The sequence below is a fragment of the Hypomesus nipponensis genome, chromosome 8, assembly GCF_054491055.1.
Source record: "Hypomesus nipponensis isolate SF chromosome 8, ASM5449105v1, whole genome shotgun sequence".
In the NCBI taxonomy this organism is placed as follows: Eukaryota; Metazoa; Chordata; class Actinopteri; order Osmeriformes; family Osmeridae; genus Hypomesus; species Hypomesus nipponensis.
Genome location: NC_140368.1, coordinates 10,591,625 through 10,613,240, shown reverse-complemented (window position 1 = coordinate 10,613,240; position 21,616 = coordinate 10,591,625). Strand labels below are relative to the sequence as shown.

The following is a 21,616-nucleotide window of genomic DNA, read 5'->3' as shown; positions in this document are numbered from 1 at the left end:
TGAGAAATGATCACACTCCGGAAATATAACGAAGAAAGCCTAGAATTGTTTTTAACATTATAACTATATTGTCTGACAAATGTGTATGTTATAGCAATCGGAAACTATGAATTGACTAAATGAGGCTGTGTTAACTCCTTATCCTCATTAGGGAGTCTGCCTTGATACATCTACAGTGAACATTCCTCAAGTCAAGTATTTTTGTATTTCTGAACTAACAAAAGACTGTGTAAACGTTTTAACCCCTATTTAGTGCACTACAGTGTTACCTATTAAATGCAACACTTGATATGTTACGTATTTACAGGAAAGCTGTAGAGAAGCATAATCTGATTCTGTTTTTATGACATGAACAATAGTCAAGTGTGTCCCTGTTATGGCAGCTTTGTTGTTAACATATCGGATAACCTCTTCCAGTCCCAAATATTCTATCTCAACTAAACAACTTGACATTTACATTTAGCAGACGCTCTTATCCAGAGCTGGTGAGGGGAATACAGTATTGGTGGCATATGGACCAGCCTAAGCAGACCTGCTATGGTCTGTGAAACAGGGACCATTTACCTCAGTGTAGCCAAAGAATATCCCTGTACAAAAACTAAATTGATGAAAAATAAAGATTTTAATTCCCCCCCGTAGACCTATGCACTGTTTCTCTGTGTTTTTCTCCCCTCATATTTTAAGGTTGTGAGTCCATATGCACATAGCACTCACACAAGGAAACAGTGAACTTATTCCACCTTATTCTGCCCCGCCCACTTTTTCATCTTTTAGCACTTCCGTTGTAATGGCATTTCCGTCTTACCGGGGATGGCATTCAATTCAATGGAGAACTGCCGAGAAGTCCCGCTGCTAAAATATTAAATAATTAGGTGCTTAAAAAGTTTTCTTCATAAACTTCATAAACACAACACACTTCATAAACATCAAGCAGCAACTTGCTGCCACTATCAGTTCAAAAAGGTACTGTTGTTTTGATTTGAGTTGATAACACCCATGTGCATGGTTGTTTGGAGACTATCTCGGCATTTCCATTTGAAAATGACCTTCATAAACTGAAGAGGTGTGTTAGAAAGCCCAAATTTCCTCTTGATTTGTGTTGTGAGAGTTTAAGTCCTGAACCTCCTTCCCCTAGACCCTACCTCACTTCATCCTTAGCCCACTCCAACACCCTCCCTCCCTAAGTAGCTCAGTTCATTTATGATTAAATTGTTATTTCTGGAAAAAAATCTTTTTGGAAAATGTTTTTTGGGGAACATAGTTTTGGATATTTTGACGCGAGTTACGGTAATATAATCAAATATGTCTGACAGCAACAATGGCGGATTTACACATTCTGACCGTTGTTAATGGCATCATATTTGAACAGCATATTACTGAAAATAACAAACATTTAGTTAGATTCAACTGAGGCTTGGGAGAAAAAGAAACACATTTTAGGACCATCAGCCAATCACCTCAATTACACACCTATTTCACATCAGTTAAACACTATACAGTTAAATCCAGTCAATAGCTGACTAGCTAGTACTTGTCACTTGTAATTCCTTCTTACTTGGAATCTCACCCCCTCTTTGATTGAATAGGTAAACCAGGAGTACAACGGTACTTAGGAATGATTGGCTGGACCTGATGTTTCCTCCAGGATCACAATGACTCTTATTGAGAGACTTGTTGCTTTTGTTAGTCAGTTGTAACTGACTTAAAACTACTGTACTTTTTTTCCACAGGTACACCCTTGCACTTTTTTGAGGTTCATGTTGTTAAATTGTTTAATTGTAACTTGTTCAACTACGTGCTCTTATGGTTCTTCCCTTTGGGACTTATTTGGTTTCACAGTGTATGCTTCATGTTTTGGCTACCCCTCATGTTTGGGGCTATCTCGTTGTTATAATCAGTGACCTATGCACTTTTGTAAAGCTCTCTTTTGGAATAAAAGCGTCTGCTAAATGCATAAATGTAAATGTAAATCTCCAGATAGCCCAGTTGAGACTGTAACACCCATCCACCACATCCTGACTCCTCTGCCTGGATCACTTGTCATTCATTCATTCATTCATTCATTCATTCATTCATGTAAACTACAAAATGTATTCAGTTGTTTTTTATTTGTGGCTGTGACTGTTGTTTTCAGTGGCCCAGTGTACAGCCATCCCCAAACACATCAGTAGAATTGTGAACTTCATGATCAACATCCAAGTCATCTTTCAAGTTGGTCCAGACGTGTCTATGAAGATGTTAAAGTAAAGCATTACACTTGGACAACATGTGGCTGGACAATTAGCAGAGCACACAATTGTGTACCTGGTCCAGGCCAATTAGATCCATCCAAAATGACTTGTCGCTTCCCTTGATAGAGAAATATAAAAGATGTAGCATGTAGTGTTAACGAGAAACACACTCCAGTTCACTTAAAATGCAGTTCTTCGTGTCACCGCACGGAACACTAGGCTATGTGATCGCTCCAAGCTTCGAAACATGAGAACAACGATTCAAACGAAAACAAAGCAATAATAACAATGCACATAGTATCGGCAGGCGTAAATATTCTTTCAGACAAACTGTTTTTATGACGGACCGTCTGACCACCTGCAAAGGAACGAAAACAGCGTTAACGCCATTAGAGGTACGGTATGTGGTGCATGCAGTTGTAAACTAGCGTACCTTGTGGAAGGGTCTCTTAGTTGAATTTCCCTTTCTACTGCTTGGCTGGCAGCCATTTGCAACCATCTTGAAACATAAATATTCTATGGACCGCTAAAATAAGGAAAATAAGCATTGCATTTGCCTGCAAATTGCAGAGGGTTGAAATAGGCTATCCCAGCTCTGCAAAGCTTGCAATCTATACGTTGCCAACGTGTTTTTTCCAGTTGCAAGTTTTCTTTACACACATAACACACATTCTCTTGTTCGATGTGATGAGGATCCTCGAGGAGGGTTATTAGTGATATATAATTGTTGTTCATAGACCAAAGTGATAAAAACGATAAAGTAATGTTGGTAACTATTAAGTAATTCTGGCGAAACGTTTCCATGCATTGTTTGGTGACCATAAATCGGTAAACATAAACTGAGTTGGTGAGTGCATGCTACCCTGATCTTTTTATGTCGAATATATATATTTTTTTATAGATCGTCTAGATTTATAGAGAAAAACACAATTTATTCTCTGCTCTCCCCTTATGTAACCATATTCGTTTTTAAAAAATCATGTAATTTCTCATGTTTTTGTTACTGAAAGTGTCAAAATATCATGTGGTGCGACCGGTCAGACATGACTGCTATTTTGGAAACTTCTGGAAATTTGCTCATAGTTGATTAAAATTGATTTTGTGCCCTGTTTGGCTTAATTTCCAAAGAGTGTTTTGTAGTTTAATATTAAGTTACAGTGTTCTTGTATTGATATTTCTGTCATATACAACAAACCAAAATGTTATGAAATATCATGCAGTGCGACCATCAATTACCATTTTGGAGCTTTTATTTTGAATCCCACTGAAAGACAGGAAGTTTTATCATACATCATTTTGCAAAGGACCCTTGAAAGGAACAAGCAGGTTTGTAACCCTCTCATATTTTGAAGAAAATAACTTTTTGAATGGCTGGTATGTAGTTTCCACTTTTGGATGTCATGTAATATGACAATAAATGTTCATTTATATTAACACATTGATATTTTGATAGAAAATGTCATAGTGCCACAAAACTAGCTAGCTTTATTTAGGTGGCCAATGCTGTGCCTGTAAATTGACTAAATAAATAAAAATCATGTGGTGCGACCATTGAATCATGCCTTCCAAGACTGACATATATATCCGATATCGACAGGTTTTGTGCTCTTCTATTCTTTTGATAGTTTATATACAAATAGTAATTAATTGTAATATTCTATAAACAAGATTTTAAGGCTTTTCACGATTTTTCAAAATATATTTCAGAGACATCGGTTCATGATTAGTATTTGTACAATATAATGACAAAAATACAGAATTTTTACAATTAAATTGTAATAATTATAATGTATTATTTTAATACATTTTATTAGATGCCGCTGCCAAGTAAGGTAAAGACTGCTCGCCACAGGGAACGTGTCAATTCCAACCCTGCAGCAAGAGCAGAGTACCTTGCCAGGAGAAAAGAAAGGTTTGTTGTAAAATGCAGAAAATGAAGACAATAAATTGAAAAGCAACATGAAATACATTTTACTCTTGTGTGGAGGACATGCATTTTTGCATTAAAACATTAATCTACTGTCATTTGACTAAAATAAAACACTACGCCATAGATTTGACATGACACTATATTTGTTTCAGCTACCAGAGAAGAAAACAGCAGGGAAAGATTTACTATGTTAAGTCAAGTGAGCTGCCTGGTAGAGAGAAAAAGAAGCAGAGAGAGAAATGGAGGGCTGCATCCAGTTCCTATAGGGATAGGAAAAGGTTGGCGAATGCTGTATTAGACCTCACACCGCCATCTATGGACAACATCCCGCCAGTTGTGCTTGATGTAGCTAAATATTCTCTTAAGTGGTTTGTGATTTTATTTTATTTTATGAAAATGGTATGTTGTGGAAATGAAAATGAAATGTTTGCTTTCACTGAAAAATCTGTTTTAGATTTTTGCATGTAATGTATTGCTTGTTAATCTATTGATTTTTGACAATATATGGTTGCCCCATCATGTGATGCGACCAGAAATGCCAATAACTATTAAAAAAAATGCAATATATAATTTCTGAGGCTAAAATATTAATTTCTGACCAAGAATGCTGAAGGAATTATATTGTTTATACATCTTTTTCAATTTTGTGCAATTCACAGGGAAAATGTGTATGTTAAATACATGTAGGTAGGTGACTGTGATGTTATAGAACAAAAACAAATATCAACAACTATAGAATTTCAGAAGAAATCCAAATAATTTTTCTACAGACTTCATATTGTTGAGAACTTGTAAAATAACTGTAAATAGGTTAAGGAAATATGTAAACATTTTTAATAATTCACCGTCACGCCACATGCCATTTTTAAAGATCATGGCCAATTTATGAACATGAAAAAACACTCAAATTAAAAACAATTCTTCCATATAAATTCATACATACCGAATATTGTTAATGTTTAAACAAAATTAATTATATTTATTGTATTTTAAAATTGTCCTGTTGAAAATCCTTATCCATATGTCTGTGTCCCTGGGAATAGCAGAGAGATGTCCTCATTGTGGCAGCAGGATCCTCCAGTCTACTCATCTTGCGTCGAGATTGACTCTAGCACCATGAGACGGAAGAACCGGTCGAGCACCCAGGCCCAGCACTGGCCTAAACAAGAGCACCATGACCTGGACATCATCAAGTGGGAGACCATGACCTCCGGAGCCACAAGTGACGTGGAGCAAGACAACACGCCTAGCAGTGCAGTGTCCAGTAAGAACTGAAACTTTGTTGGGGTTGTTTCTGCTTAAATAGTCCACTGTGTGTCTTACTTGCTCTTAACTGTTATTTTTTGATGGGTCTTTTAGCTACACAAAGCGACAGCATAATAAATAAGATTAATTTAATTTAATACGTACATTTCAATATTTAATAGGTGTTGAAATATATATGCGTCTCCTACATATTTCATCACTGATTAACTTAGTGATTCGGCCCTCACGCAATCTAATCGTATCATGTACTTCCAGTGACTCCCATCACCATAGTGACGTGTCTACTGTCTTCATCCGTAGCTGCGTCTCCGCCAGATCTTCCTCCCCGGGTGATGATGACCATCACCAAGCTGCAGTGCATGCTGGACAGTAAACAGGAGCGCATCGCGGCGTTAGAGAGACAGGTGGAGGACCTGCTGCAGGACCGCAAGTTCCTGAGGACCCAGATCGAGAACCTGACCAGCTCGCGCTCCCTCGCCACGTTCACGCCCGCCCCCGAGGGTGAGTCTCCGGAGCGGCCGGTGGTTTTTTTGGCTCTTGGTGTTGTTCGGCATTTTAAGAAAGAGCATTCGAGCAACAACCCTCCCCCCCCCGCCCCCAAGACATAAACAACTTCGTAGAACTAGGGTTAGAAATGTGTGTGTGAAGTGGTTGCTGAATTCATGGTTTTGTCGTCTGTGCGCTTCGCAACCCTGTGCAGCTTCCAAGGCCAGCAAGGCGTATTCAGAGCCCAGAGCGAGGAGGAGAGAACGGGCCTCCTCCATCTCCTCCCTCAGCAGCGACTGCGGCTCCGAGGTGTCTGTCTCCACGGCGATGTCTGCAGTGTCGAGCGAGAACAAGAGAAGGCGACACCACAAAGAGAGGAGGAAAGGGAGGAAGGTTAAAGACTACACCCGGAAAAGAGGTATTTTTTGGGGGACTATGCCTTGTACTGTGTCGCAATGACTACGACTATGTTGTAATGACTGCGACTAAGAAGTCTGCAGTCTAATATCATTCCGCCATGAAAAGTCAAACGCACTCCTCCTGTTGATGAATTTCCCTTCTCTCCTCCCCTGCTGCTCCTCCTCTCCCCCCGTCAGCCACCGGTGTCCAGTACGTCATCCACCGCTACCAGCAGGTGCTCTCGGCCTTCAACAAGAAGAAGAGCATGAGCGGCGCCTTCCGGCACTATGGCATCGACAGGAACACCATTGCCAACACGGCGTCCATCGCCGAGCTGCACCTGGCGGCCAAGGACACGGTGGCACTGGTGGGAACGTTCCGGCCACGCGAGGAGACCCTGGTGAGCTACGCCCAGAAATGCGCCATGGTCATCGACACGGACGCAGGGCTGGCGAGGAAGATCGAGCAGATGAAGTCCGACGGGGAGCTCTTGCCGATCACGGTGAAGAAGTCCAGGTTGATGCAGTCCTTACAGCAGCCACTAGGGGGAGCCGCAGAGAGCCTGCTGTTGGTTTGACAGGACTGTTCTGGACATTTCTCTCAGATGGGTTTGTAGTTGTAGTCACGTACAGTAGATTGGGTGTTGTCTGAGACAAATTCAAATTCACCAGGGAGTAATGTGCAAGTCGTGATTATCATCTGTGAATTATATGTCGTTCTAGGACAGAAACGGTAGCAGATATTGTAGCGCCCAACCAACACTAAATTGGGAGCAAGAAACAAGAGCTGTTCATTCCATTCCGGTTTCTGCATTTGTTAAAGTTGTGTGTTTTTCAATATTTTTCTATATTGTTTAATATCTTGACATGTCTTATTTGATCCCACAGAGAAACTGTTGCTGTTGCTTAGACAAATACATTCTGTATGTCTTGTTTAGGTAGATTTTTAAAAATTATAATTCTCTATTATTAGCAAATCTTTACTTGAAATGTGGTTGTTTATATGCCCACAAGATGGCGCTAATGACCTTTTTTTAACAGTTTTTCTAAATATCATACCTTTTTTTTCCAAAAGATTTTCTTTAAAAAATTGTGGACACTAATCATGTTGATGTGGCAAGATGATGTGTTAGCATCGCAGTCATGCTATTAAAAACAAAATCACATTAGTCTTTTATTCTGATGCATTATTTCACAAAACGTATATTGTTTTGTTTGTGATGCAGTTATGGCTACTGTTAATTTCCCCTATGTGTATGCATGACTGTCCCTAGTATTGTCCAATAAAAAATCACTACCATCAAACTCATGTTTTCATCATGTGACTCATCATGTTACATTGACATGAAATGTCACTGTCATTTCACAGTCCCGCTGCGCGTGTACATTTGTCAGGCACTTCAAGCTCTTCAGCTCACCCATCGCAGCACAGCAGTCTGGACAGCTCCACATTTTTAGTACCTCCCTCAACCAGGAAAATGCAGCAGTTGCATAGACAGATGGGCCTGCTTGGTAAGACATTCTTGGGCGAAGGTTAGTGGCAGAGCAAAGAGTCGCCATTGCCTTCCCTGCTGTTTGCTTTTCACATGGAGTGACAAATGACTAGTGGAAAGCCATTACGGGTCCATACACTAACTGTTTATCTTAGCATAGCACTTTGTCAGTGTCACTCATTCTCACACTGCTTATCTCCAACATCCCGCTCTCTCTGCCTGTGTCACTGTCCCTCCTCTGTTTCTCTCTTCTTGTCCATGTTTTTGATTGTCTCTTCCGTGTAATTGGCTCCTGTTTTCCCCTGATCACTGTCTCCTCTCCTTTGTTGTGTCTCATCTCCTCCTCTCCTTGTTTCTTCTCCCCGTGAGACTTTTCTTGCTTTTGTTTTGTCTTGCAACCTTACTCCTTTCCTTCCATCTCCCTCCCTTTATCTCCCTCCGTCTCTCTCTCCATCCCTCCATCTTCCTCTCCATTTCCCTCCCTCCCTCTTATCTCCATGATGGCTGAGCGCTGTAAGGCCTGGAGGAGGTGATGCCGCTCTGCTGTGGCCAGCCACGCGTCACGGTCCAGCCAGCGGGGGGCCTCCAGAAGGGAGCGTGACATCCCCCCTCCCCCCTTCCCCTCGCTGTGTCACCTGGGGGGACAGGTGCATGCTGGTAGGCGGAGTGTCAGGAAGGCAGGGGAGGGGTGGGCATGCAGCCCTGCCAGCTCAGATCTCTCCTCACGTCCTCAGGGACAGAAATGTCACCAGTGTCTGCTTCAGAAAGGGGTGGGGGGAGGGACATCATGGTTTCAATTCAAGTGGAATAAAAACCAAGAAAAATAATACAAGGAGTTAGATTCTGTGGGCTCCAAGTATTAGAGTGGTGTTCGTTCATGAGTCGCTCAATTGAGCCGACGGGAGGCGACGTGAAGCATGTCCACCTGCCAGCTCCCTGGAGAGACAGCTGTGTGTCTGCTGCTGGCCTAATGACTGAGGGTGGTGGAGGACATCATGCCTGGAGATTGAGCGAGGATGTGGGCCTAATGGTGCCTGAAAGCACCCCCCCCCCCTCTTCTTCCCCCCTCTTCCCCTTCTGACTCACTGTGGCCTACATGCAGCTGGGAAGCCATTTTGTTTTGTGTTTTTTTCTTTCTTTTCGTGGCCCCAGATTGTGTGGCAGCAGGTGCGACTGCACAGTCTAGAGTCCAAGAGCCTGGCTGCTTCGGTGTTGATGTCCCCCTCCAGCAATCTGTTTTGGGACAACCGCCCATCTACACAGAGCCTGAAAAGAGAGCATCTGCTTGCACTCTCTGTGGGTAGCTGTTAGCTTTATGTCCTTTTATATCAAAATGAAGTTGTAATTGAGTCTATCTTCAAATTGCATCCTGCAATGCTTATTTATGGCATTGATCCGTTTTCTGAAAATGAAACACAAGCTGATTATCTCATAAGTTCTCTCAAAGTAACGATCAAGGGTCTCAGCCATGATTAGAAAGGTCTGGTGCGGTTGTTGTCTTCATTGCTCTTTAAACTAAATAAGAGATCAATCTTCGCACATAGGGGGTGCATGACTGTCTGTATAATAGCTTATCAGCCACAAGCTCCCTTGACTTTCAAAGAAGACCACATTAATTATAGCATTGATTTGCAAAGGTCATGGAGATACTACAGATTTCATTTCCACCTAGGAGTTGACTGCTGGGTCACCCAGACAGGATTTATTGGAAACATATTTCAAACCTATAATTTTTAAATCACTCTGGTCATGTTGCAGTGTCTTATGATTTTCGACCGGACGGTTGGTGTGAGCGTGTGCCTGTGATGGACCTGCCTCAGCGTGTGCCTGTGATGGACCTGCCTCAGCGTGTGCCTGTGATGGACCTGCCTCAGCGTGTGCCTGTGATGGACCTGCCTCTCTACCTTTCATCTGGCCTGGGGGCGTCCGTTTGCCATCGCTGATCGCTTAAAATAACACTCCCTCTGCTGCAAGTGGGTCAGAACACCAAGGCAAGGCCAAAAGCGAACTCAAAAGTGCACGCAGTGCATTGTGGGTATTTAGCCCCTCGGTGAATCCATAAACTGGACAGTGTTCTACTGTATCTGCCTCTCCCTCCTGGCAACAGCGTGTGAAGGGGCAAGTCATCTGTGTGTCTTCAGACAGGGCCAGTGTTGGTCGGTGAACACCAGGCTGCCCTCTCCCGCCCACTGTCTTATCTATCTCCTCCAGCCAGGGTCAGAACAGTCCTGTCAACCTCTGCTAATTCAAGCCTGCTCTGGTACCTCCCCTGGGCCTCTTGTAAGCTTGCATCCCTGCTGTATTCAATCCAGACACTAGAGGGCAGTGTGGCACCCACCAGACTGCTGTATTGTCCTTTGGCCAGACACATTCAGATATACCTGGATGCACAGCCCTACAGCAGCATATTAGATTCAGTCTGAGGGGTTTTATGGAGAATACATTGTGTCTGCCCATTAAGAGCATAATGGTATGGTGCTGCAACCGCTGAAAGCCTTATAAAATCTGTCTATGAGAGGAGACACAATTCCCAGTGTACTAACATACAAATTAAAGATGAACACAGAAAAGGAGTGCATGAATGAAAAATACCTAAATTGACAGATGCAAAATCTGAAAAAGGCCCTAGCTATGCACACACACACACACACACACACACACACACAAATACATCCAACCAAACTAAACACCCCCATCGAAAATCACAGAATATACATTTAAGTAAATCAAATTATAGTCATTAATTTGATTTCTTTGGCTGATTGAAATAGATGCCAATCTGCAGACATTCAGTTCAGTCTCTCCTCAATAGCAGTTTTTCTGGCGTGGCTGCTCAATCAACAAGTCTAGTGGTATTGACATTGCTCCTGTGCTCTCCATCTGGCTGTCACTGATAAGAACTTCCAAGGGGCTTCTGGGTAATAGTCTCCCCAGCTTAAAAGCGGGGAGCATAATGTATTCTGGATGAGAAAAGGAGCCCTGGCTAGCTAGCTCAGTCTCTCTCTCCCTTTCTCTCTCTCTTTCTCTCCCTTCCCCCCTTCCCTTTCTCCCTTTCTCTCTCTTCCCCCCTCTCTCTTTCTCTCTTCCCCCTTTCCATTTCTCTATCTATCTCTCCCCCCTCCCCCCCCCCCTCTCTCTCTCTCTCTCTTTCTTTCTCTCCGATACACAGACAGCACTTTCAGACCAGCTGCAGGGAGGGGGGGGCTTCTCACTGCCAGAGTCATGATTCACTCGGGAGCGATTTAATTCTCAAGGAAACAAGATGGCTGCTGTCAGAGTCTCTGAAGCCCATCTAGCTGCAGCAGTCATTCACCACAGGAAACAATGTGCCTGTTACTTTCACGGCTCCCAATTCACCTTCATTGTGAGGCTTTACATTCCGCTAGAAAATCTTGACACACTCACTCATAGAGCCACGTGCTTCTTGAAACAGTCCTATAATTTTCTTTTATTTCACTACCAGAAGATGTGAAGGGGCCGCTGTGTTTTCAGGGTCAAACACTTTGTCCCCCAGCTTTCCTGCAACCAGCACCGGTCCCCCAAGAGAGCGCACTCATGACTAAGATGAGTGAAAGCATAATGTTCAGTAGCTTTGAAAGGGGCAGTTGGAGCACTGTTATTATTTGAGTGGCCTGTGGTTGGAGCACTCTGGATGGCTTGCCCTCTGGAGAGAGAAAGGAATGGAGAGAGAAAGGAATGGAGTGAGGGGGAGATAGACAAGTGCAAAGCTCAGCACCGGAGGACAGAGAGATCATGGTGCGTACGAAACAGACGACAAAAAGGAGTGCGGAGCGCGTCATCCTTTGGTCCTGACGACCACACGTGGAGTGACGTGGGGACATGCTGACGTCTTGGAACGCAGAGGGAAAAGGCTCGGAGGACATCTGACGCGCAGAGACGTTATTTGGGCCCCGCCCCCTTCCTCCTCCGCCCCCGTGTGTACACGCAGCACGGAGCACACAATCCAGATGTTCTACAGGGAGGAAGATCTGGTTTTACTGTGTGTTTGAATGTGGACATGGCGTGCTGAGTCCCATGAGCCTATTCTTTGTCTTTTCATGGAGCAAAATAACCAGAGACAGCTTTGGTTACCGGCCAGATCATGACATTGCGTAACCCCAATGCTGTTTTTGTTGGTGGTACGCGTTATGTATCCCTGTTTGTACACGTTTTATATTATTCTTTATTCGAATTTGATTGTATCTTATTGTAAATGTTTGTATTTTATCTCATGCCTTTATGATTCTACTTACTATGTTTATTGTTATGCACCAACCAAGCAAAGCAAATTCCTCGTACGTGTAAACTGACTTGGCAATAAAACGGATTCTGTTTGTGTGTTATTGCTTGTGTTTTTAATGGCATGGGGCTGACGTGGTGCTTCAGGCCCCTCGGTCAGCGCTGATGGAAAAAGGAGGGAAAATGACAAAAAAGACTGCAGACTAATAGTAGCCAATCAGAGCTGTCATATTACCACCAAACACAGATAGATGAGTAGTTACCATGGGAGACGGCGGCGCTGTGTCGTGTCATACCACGGCACACAATAAACACCGTCAGAGAAGTGCCTGTTTGGGAGTGTGTGTGTGTGCACGCGTGTGTGTGTGTTTGCGGGGTCTGCAGCAAAATTCCCAGAGTCACACCTACGCCCCAAATCAAACTAAGAAACAAAAATGTATCTGTGACCATGACCGGGCTTCTCTTTTCAGACTCCCTGTGAAACCCTGTAGGACTGGATGCTCGGCTGGTCCTCGGTGCTCCCTTCCTACGCTGACCTCCATTATGATAACAGATGTTAATTACACAGTGCTGGGTTTCCCAATGAACCTCGGTGTGTGTGTGTGTGTGTCTGTTGTTTAGGCAGGCTGGGTCTTTTCATCCATGTCCCTCTCTCCCTCCCCCGTTCTGCACACGGTCAGAACACTGTTTGGGTCTGAGGGTCAACATGAAGGGTCAAATATAGTGGTTTTTTTTGCGTCTTATGTTATGGAATCCATGAATCTGGGGAATCTCTTATAGCTTGTGAATTTATAAAATGATTCTATTTTCAAAAGAAATGGTTTCTGAATCATATATGATCTGGCTCAAATAAATCCCTGTCTATGTTCTTGGGACTTCACACATGCTGAGACCTCAAATCCAGTTAAGACAGAAAGAGTTGATTTGCCCAGAAGGGTTGTGATGAAGGCTGCACACGTCAACACCAGTGATCACCGAATACTGGATAAGGAAAACCATGCCTTCAGGCCGGTAGAGCTGAAGCAACTCCACCCATTCCAGGAAGTCCATTTATGCATGATCTATTATTGAATATAGGATTCCAATAATGTTCTCCTTCAAAAATGGAGTCCTACCTAACACGCAACTGACAATTACCACGGTTTTCAATTAACCACTATGGTTGAAAAAAACAAAAACACAAACACTTCAGTACTGTACACAGACACACACACACACACACACACACACACACACTTATGGGAAAGCGAGGGAGGACAATGTTAGTCTCCAGAACTATCACCCAGCTGGGGTTGGCTCTCTCTAATGATGAGTCATTTCACCATCACTCTGTTTGAGGGCCATAACCATCACTTTAAGCATCTAATTCTGTTAATGTGGGATGGACATACAGTATGCTGAGGAGATAAAGAGTTGTTTTCCTTTAGCCAGAGCACAAATGATGTTTTGTTACTACCTATTACCGAATGCTCCAGCTCTGCTAAATTTTTCACAAAACAACTTCTCAGTTGTGGAAAGTTCTTTTTAAATGGATCTCTGTTTCCAGATGTGTCACGCACACAGCCAAACCTGTGTCTGTGTTTGGTGTGTCCCTGTGTTCTGTGTTCATCAGGTGCACCTGTGTCCTGCTGAGTGTCTGTCTATGGTCTCGTTAGTGTTGTTGCGTTCACCTGTGTCTGCTTTAGATTGGTATTTAAGTTCCTATTGTTTGTTCAGTCTTTGTCAGTTGTTGTAGCGTGTTTCTTGTGGGATGTTTCTCGTAATATATTTCTTGTCCCTGTTTATCCCTGCTGTCTCCACCTTTGTTAGTAAACCTTTTGTGTTCCTGCATACTGCCTCATCTGTCTCCTGGGTCCTCCCTGCACCTCGTTACAGCGTGTCGCGTTATGATCGGCCCCTTAAACATAGTCCATGTGTTTCAAATAAACCCATGAATGAATTACATGTCAGTATCTTGAATCAAGTCCACGGGTCCTTCACGGAAAAACAAGGAAAACATGGTTTGAGTTCCAAGGGCTTCGTGTGGAATAATAAACTATGTTAGAATGGAAATCTAATTGAGGATGCCATTTGGACATCAAAGAGAGCTATAAATACAGAATCAATCAGAGCCTGAATGACATGAAACAAGCCACATCAAAATGATAAATTCAATAACATTGCATGCAAAGCTGCTCTATAGAAACTCAATACTGTGATAGGGATTATTTCCATGATTATAATTATCTCTCTTCAGCTCATCCGTCACATCATGTTATGACTTATGACGTGCGGTACATTAGGATGAAGTAAAAAAAAAAAAAAAAAAAAATTGATTTTATTTATCTCAACTCATCCTATGTATCTTCAACCATAACCAAAAAATGATTACAAATCTATTCTGAGATTGATCTTCAGGAACAAACTTTTTCACTTTGAACCCTGTGGTAGTTTAGTTTGAGAACATTCCCTTCCTGAACACAAAAATACCAGATTTTTAGGCTACTATCCAGAAATAAGAACATGTGACAGTACCACCTTTACTCACCCAGAAATACCATATGATAATAAAGGTGGTAGTACCATGTGATAATAAAGGTGGTAGTACCATGACAGTTTCCTTAAGTAGAGAGTGTCTGTGCTCTACCCTAACGGGCTAACCCAACCTACCTCACCAGTGGCATACGGTCTGTCATCACCGCCACAGCTGTTGAAGTCACGGCCCACTGGCTCTTCACAATGGCGTCCAGGCATCGACGCCAGCACCCGACCAGTCAGGCATTCACACCATGTACCTTTGGCCACAACAATCAGCGGCCTCCGTCAATCAACCTTCGAAGGGGCAGCAGATGAACTCCGCACAGCTAGACAGACCGTAAACGTAAGATTCCGTTCCTCGAAGTCACATCCAAAAATGTGCACGTTTCCTGTGTCTCCTTTGAGTCATCGCAGATTCGATGAGATTGGGTTGACATGATTGGAAATCCCATGGCATAGTGAGCCTTCTGTGCTCACCCCTTCAATCATGCAGAAGAAGTGATTGTTACACCGTTAGGAGGAAATTGGGATTTGGATTCACTTTATAACTGTTTGGCATGGGCTTGTGTTTGGAAGGCGGGATAGCGAGATAACCTTTCAGTAATAAATCTATTCTCAGCCCAAAGATAACCCATGGAGAACGAGTACAACTAAACCCTGTAGTCGTGAGTCCCTGTTTACTTGTGAAATACTGTAATGATGCATTTCATGTGAAGTAAATATGGATCGAGCTGACAGAGGAAGGCGTTAGAACAGCACTTAGAGAGCTAATGTTGAGATACTCCAGACTTCTGATTTAATGTGAAGGTTGATTGGTGCAACACATTCGAATTGGCCTGGGACATATAGAGGGTTTGATCGATTCACAAATGCACTGACGGACACCAGGGCACACTTGCACACACACAGACACCCGATGAAGCCAAACACAAACAAACACACACACAATAGATGTCAATCAATGTCTCAAATAGTCAATCAACCTTTACACTGTTGCATGTCCTTCAGGCATTTGTGTCACACATCCGGTCAAACTGGGATCAAATGTGTGCACAAACCAACAATAGCTAAGGGCAAACCCTCTTTTAAGTATGTCTCTTGTTTTATTCCATAATTAGCAGTTCAAATCAAAGGATGTCATGATCAAATTCATCATCTCGACCAGGTTATTAATTAAGAAAATGAACTGAACGCAGAATCATAATTGTTATTTACAATTAAAATGAAGGTCACTCTGAATAGATTAGCTTTGTCGGACATGTTCACAGCTCTCTGACATCTGTTTCTCCATTTTTAGAACAATGTCATTCAAGGGTACTAAGAGAACCGCTGACAACCCTGATAGAACTCCCTCAGTCCCTTTTTAACAAAGACTTGTGTACAATTTATATGTAACCAAATTGATTCAATTTTCCTGAACTCTAAGCAGCACCAGCTATTCCAACACATACTGTATTTGACATGAACAGACACAAACAAAACATGAACTGAAAATGAAAGCCGAGTTTATCGTGTGGGCTAGAGTGGACTAGCTGAAACATCAAACACCCTCACCCACCCTGGCCTCTTCACTCTCAGTGGGATAATTGCATTGAGACTCATCATGCAGTTGTGAATCACCACACATCATACTCTTCTTCCTTCCTACAGCCTGTAGTTAGTATCATACATGGAAGACAGCCGCATTCACTTATGGTAAGGCTCCTTGTTGTCAAACACTGTGCCTGACAATTCCTGATTTGTGTTCATCCCAGTTCATCATCATCGTCATCTCATGCGACTCAATATCTCTGTCTTAACCTTTGACCCTTCATCACAGGAAGCTGGTTCTGATGACCTGTCCCTGACTGGGTTCCTACTTCTGCTCCGGCAGGAACTGTGTTTGCATGTTGATGGAAATCAATAATGGGTTGTATGTAAATACCAAATATCTCTAGCTGAGATTGAGCGATTGCAGAAAGAGAAGGAAGAAGTTGGTGTGTGTTGACAGAGACAGAGAGTGACAGAGAGGGGGGGGGGGGGCGAGGGGGGGGGTGGTATGAAAGGATGTGTAATGTAAATGAGAAAACAATTAATCCTTTGCAGAATTCAAGATTGTTTAAGATGATTTAATGAATCAATAATTATTTGAAAAAATGGACAACTGATCAACCTTCAGAGATAACAAGCTATTATGTTCATATTTGAAAATGTTGCGCCTGAAAAAACATGTTGTACATGTTCCAGACAAATTGTATTTATTGTTTTTTATTTATTTTCACTTAGAAGATGTGAACATGTTTTGGCGGTGTGGAAGACTCAAAGACACGTTGTGCTGTAACGTTTAAAAACTAATGTGGGGGCGAGAATCAAGCTCTGCGTCAGAGTGTTATCTATCTAGGCTACCTGTCAGGGAATTAAGTCTGTTCCCTACTTACATAAGATGTCACTTACATTCAACATAACTGGTCTCTCTCAGGTTTATGTTATGAGGCATGTGATGATGATTCAAGGCATTTTGACGTTGTACATTTAGGACTCAAGACAGCTAGCCTTGGGACAGTGGTGCCACTTCTTTTTCTTTTAATTTAACATCGACATTTTGCAGTGAGTCAGTCTCCTAACTCAAATCTCGATCGCAGCTAATAAAAAGGTTCTATGAGCTTTTTGAGTCACCACATCTACAAGTTTCTGCGCACAGTCTAATGTATTTCCTGCTTTCTATGAAGCTAGATCACTTTGACCTGCAGCCATGACTGACAGTGAGCCTACAGAAGGTGTATCCAGTCTGGCCCTGTCCCGGCCCTAATCACACGGTCATTATGGCCACCGGCATATCTCACTGCCCACGGTCTCCATTCAGCGTCCAGCCAGCCGTTTGTAATGCAGCGGACCAGGAAATGAGGCCAGTTTGCGAAGGTAACGCGAGCCTGGAGGATCCAGTTGGAGAAGCATCACTTAAGACCTGATCAAGCCAGATCCTTTTAAAGATTCCGGCTGTGGGGGTCAGTGGGCGGAAGCAACCTGCCATTGTGATTTACATTCCAGAACTCACCGTGGAGACAAAGACATCAGGGACTCCAAAGTCTTTATTAGTGGTCTCCCTGGCTTCCCTGCATTGCTGATTAATGTGCCTGTATGGTGGGGTTGAGGTGCCAGTCCTAACTCATGCTTCAGGCTCTGTGATGATGATGGTTCCAGCTTCATCTGTCTGATGTAGTGCGCAGTTCTGTGGGGAGTATATTCTTTGAGAGTATATGAACATGATTTTTTTTCCGTTCAGGTAAAAGGAACAAAATCTTTCTACAGAATCTCCACTAGTGAAACCCTAGTCTGCTGGAAAGAAAGGAAGGGTGTCGTTGATAACAAAAGAGAAATTGAGAAGTTGTCATCAATATTTCACCTTCAGTGTGAGACACTGCCAAATCAAGTGCATCCTGTCATGACACACATACATAAACCATGGGACCAATTTACTCCGTAGTCCAGAGAGAAAGATGATTGGGCGGGAATGACTTCAGATCCCAGTGATACACTGTTGTACAGTTGAGATGAATGATAGGTTGAATGGATGTGACTTTCTGGATCATATGAAGCATACTCTCTTCTCATAGAAAGTTAAACTAAACTCTGAACATAAACTCCCCATAGACCAGAAGCAAACTGTGACAAATGTTTAATAGGACTTGGTTACACACCGGTGGTATATTTGGCCTGTCTGGTGAGATCACTGCACTGGGCCACTATGTTTAAAAGGAAGCGGAGAAAGATCTCCAGGGTGGTCCTTTGCTCAAAGTCAGTTTGAATATTCTGTCCACTGTTGTACACCTTGATTTAAATTGAAGCATGCAGTGTCTAGGGATGAATCAATAGCTCATTTTAAGCTTCGTTGCCCTCCATCAAGACTATTGTGAACCAAGCTTGAATAGGTTGACAAAAGTCATTTTTCTCTAGTTCAATTGATCAAAATAGCTGAAAGGAAATGGCCAGGCTAAGGAAATCACTGTAACCACCTTGCAATAAATGCTGAGTCATGATATTTGAAATGCCATCAGTCATGCCATCTATGAACAGCATGATGGATCAATGCCTTTGAGTCTCACAAACTCAAAGGCTATAGCTATTTCATTCAGCTATCAAGCGACCATCTGCGTCACTCATTAGAATATCCTCTCAAAATCCTGCTGTTAAGGATGCTGAGCTCAATCAATAAATTAATTGACCACCCCAATGCAAAATACGATTTCCTTTTTGCAGAATGTGTAAGCTAAATGCTCTGGCACTTAATGTTGTTTAATTTGTAATTTGTTTAACTACATGCTCTTATGTTTCTTCCCATTGGCACTTATTTGCTTTTCACAATGTATGCTTCATGTTTTGGTTACCCGCAATGTTTTTCAGGCTATCTCGTTGTTAATGATCATTGACCTATGCACTTTTGTAAAGCTCTCTCTTGGACGTTGCTTTGGATAAAAGTGTCTACCAAATGAATAAATGTAAATGTCCTCAGTTGGAAAACGACAGATGCCTAAATATATAAAGTTGGGCTGAGGCCTAGAGTACAAAACAGCCCTTTCCCAAACTACCCATTTGGTTTTCAGTTGAAGTGCTCCCTTGCAAAGTCACAACAGTGTGCAAGAGCATTGTAAGACGACACTTCCTGGAGGTTCTGTGAGGACCTGAGTGAAGTCATGGCCTGTCACACCCAGCGGCCATCTAGGTGTCTGTTCTGTTGCCTGATGCTAACCTGTCATCTCTGCTGTTATTTATGTCTGTATCAGCCTCGTCCGCTAACAGCTAGCGGATATCCTACCACCTCCATGAGTATGACCATTACACTAATGACCCAGCCTTTCTGACTTTGATATACTTGGCAATATTATGTTTCTTTTTCTTGCTGTTAATAATAAATGGTTGAAGAAGGTGAGCCCTGTTGGTAGCGACTGCTCTCACTTAGCGTTGGTATCAAGATTGAGACCTAAGCATGCTGATGCACCTTCACAGCTATACAGTAAGTTCATGATAACTTGTGTGACGTCCTGGCCTGCTTTTGTTTGTAACCTTTGCTAAACAAATGAAAGCAAGGTTGGCTTGTATTAGACCAGAATGATTTGCAAGAAGTGTGTGCATGTGGGTCAGTGTGTGTGTGTGTGAGTGAGTGTGTGTGTGTGTGTGCTTGGGAGCATGGGTGTGCATGGGTGTGCATGAGTCTTTTCATTGTATTTTGGTATCTCTTGTCACTATCTCTGTTGGTCTTCCTCACCAAAGAAGGTCAGTCAATCTTTGTTTTGTATTTACTGCAAGCTGAGACTGGGTATGTGGCATTGTAACAATGGCATCTATCATACCAATCTATCATCCTAATGCATATTTTAGATCAAGAGATAAAATTGCACGTGTATTGCTTTGCATCAATGGAACACTTACTGCTTTACCTATTAGTGGTTTACGTAATTGCATTGGAATCTCCATGCATATTTGTGAACATACTAAATTGTGTTTGTCAACACACCTAAACTGTGGGTTATCCTCATTCCAGTTCACTGAGGACCATGTGCAGTTAGAGTACAGTATATTCCACTGTTACTCGCTACGCACATCATTTAGCCACACAGTTTTGACATTCCTGTAACATGAAGATGTTTAGTGTGTGTGGATTGGCATTGGCACTGGAAATCACTCAATACCTCAAAGCTGCACCATGACTGAGTCAGCAAAACACAAAAGCCAAATCTGCTGACTTTGATGTGCCCAAAACAGGTAGATTATCCTGGCATCTGTGCCAGCTGCTTGCCTGTGCCAAGGTTAATCCGAAATTTAACCCTCATAAAGGTCGGATTAGACCGGCTCCGTTTTACCCTCCAGTCTAATGGGTCTCCAGTTACCCCTAAGGACCTCAAGTGGCCAAACTTGTGTCTCACTGAAACCCAGCTTAGATAGAACACCCCCCTTTTGTAATGCCACTCTTTGGGAAAGGACTAGATCTCTCTTTTTAATTCAACATGTCTGGCTAGATAATCTAAGGTAAAGTGAATCATAGAGGTTGCTGTATCACAGAAACATAATAATTGAGTCTCAACTTCGCAAGGATGTTTTACATACTTTCTAGAACCTTTTTCGACTTTCAAAAGATGCACTTTCATGCCTGTGTGACCTTACAAAGTAAAAATGTCACCAAAGCCACAGCTTGTAAACATGAAATTCAGTTCTGTGGTTTAGTATTTGCATCTGTGTTAACAGACTGCCCTAAAGCAACATCCTTGAGCACCTAACCACATGTGACAGGTAGCCATTGCTCCGGGTTAGGTAACTCTACGCACACACAACGTACATACACACACACACATACCGCAATACAGACATACTCTCACTCACTCACACGTGCGCACACACACACACGTACACACACACGTACACACACGCACGCACACACACACGCACACACACACGCACGCACACACACACACACACACACACACACACACACACACACACATGAAGACTCCCTTGCAGCATGTGTTTGAGTTGGGGTTGACCAGCACAGGTCCTAAGGTTTCAACCGCAGCTCCTGTATCACAGCGTGTTGTCACATATAGAAGAGCTGATTCATTATTGAGCAGGTCTGCAGGTTACTAGGTCTTATACATTAGAAGAACATGAGCACAATTACCTGCTCTGTGGGACTCCTGTATAGGGTTCTAATTGGTCTGCATAGGCAATGACTATTTCTCTGTAAAATAATTTGCGCAATCAGGGTTAACAAGTCTCACCTTGTCGCTATGTTCAATTGACAAAAATATGCAGTATACAAACATAAACTGGATTTTTGGTCATATCAAAGTGATACATGCAAGGTTATTACTTTTTCTTGTAGTGGCTTTATCTGACAGGGTGAAAAGGTTTTGAACTAGGTGCATGTCTGCAACCTTGAAACATTGGAGAAAACTTATGTTGAAGACATACGCTTACAGTAAAGTGAAAGCTTTGGTTACAGTGCTAAGCAGGTTCCTTCCAAGTGAAAGATTTACCCAAAGTAGAAAGAATTGTTCGAACGTGAATTATGCATAAGTATGATTC

At 42.5% G+C, this 21,616-nt stretch overlaps 1 protein-coding gene and 1 long non-coding RNA gene across 5 annotated transcripts; one reads left to right on the top strand and one right to left on the bottom strand.

The window, feature by feature from the left end:
- Positions 1-2,092: 2,092 nt before the first annotated feature.
- On the bottom strand, positions 2,093-3,423 carry LOC146275114 (uncharacterized). The gene is made up of 3 exons (XR_014766234.1): positions 2,665-3,423; positions 2,305-2,589; positions 2,093-2,227 (listed from the first exon to the last, which is right to left on the bottom strand). It is a non-coding gene; the product is annotated as an uncharacterized LOC146275114 (long non-coding RNA).
- On the top strand, positions 2,442-7,606 carry LOC146275113 (coiled-coil domain-containing protein 106-like). Of its 4 annotated transcripts, none has more exons than XM_084702415.1 (7): positions 2,442-2,626; positions 4,046-4,143; positions 4,314-4,439; positions 5,205-5,425; positions 5,728-5,928; positions 6,128-6,331; positions 6,510-7,606. In XM_084702415.1, the coding sequence occupies exons 1-7, from the start codon at positions 2,570-2,572 to the stop codon at positions 6,887-6,889; spliced, it is 1,287 nt and encodes a 428-aa protein (XP_084558541.1). In that variant the 5' UTR covers positions 2,442-2,569; the 3' UTR covers positions 6,890-7,606. The 4 variants fall into 4 exon arrangements, with proteins under 4 accessions (XP_084558541.1, XP_084558543.1, XP_084558544.1 ...); XM_084702416.1 differs by lacking the exon at positions 2,442-2,626 and adding an exon at positions 3,475-3,557; XM_084702417.1 differs by lacking the exons at positions 4,046-4,143; positions 4,314-4,439 and having other exon boundaries at positions 2,473-2,626.
- The last annotated feature ends 14,010 nt before the right edge of the window (positions 7,607-21,616 follow it).

Excerpts from the sequence above, each read along its gene's own strand:
- LOC146275113 (XM_084702415.1), top strand. The coding sequence starts at position 2,570 with ATGACGGACCGTCTGACCACCTGCAAAGGAACGAAAACAGCGTTAACG. Across the intron at positions 2,627-4,045 it reads CAGCGTTAACGCCATTAGAG|ATGCCGCTGCCAAGTAAGGT; the intron begins GTACGGTATGTG and ends ACATTTTATTAG. Across the intron at positions 4,144-4,313 it reads CTTGCCAGGAGAAAAGAAAG|CTACCAGAGAAGAAAACAGC; the intron begins GTTTGTTGTAAA and ends TATTTGTTTCAG.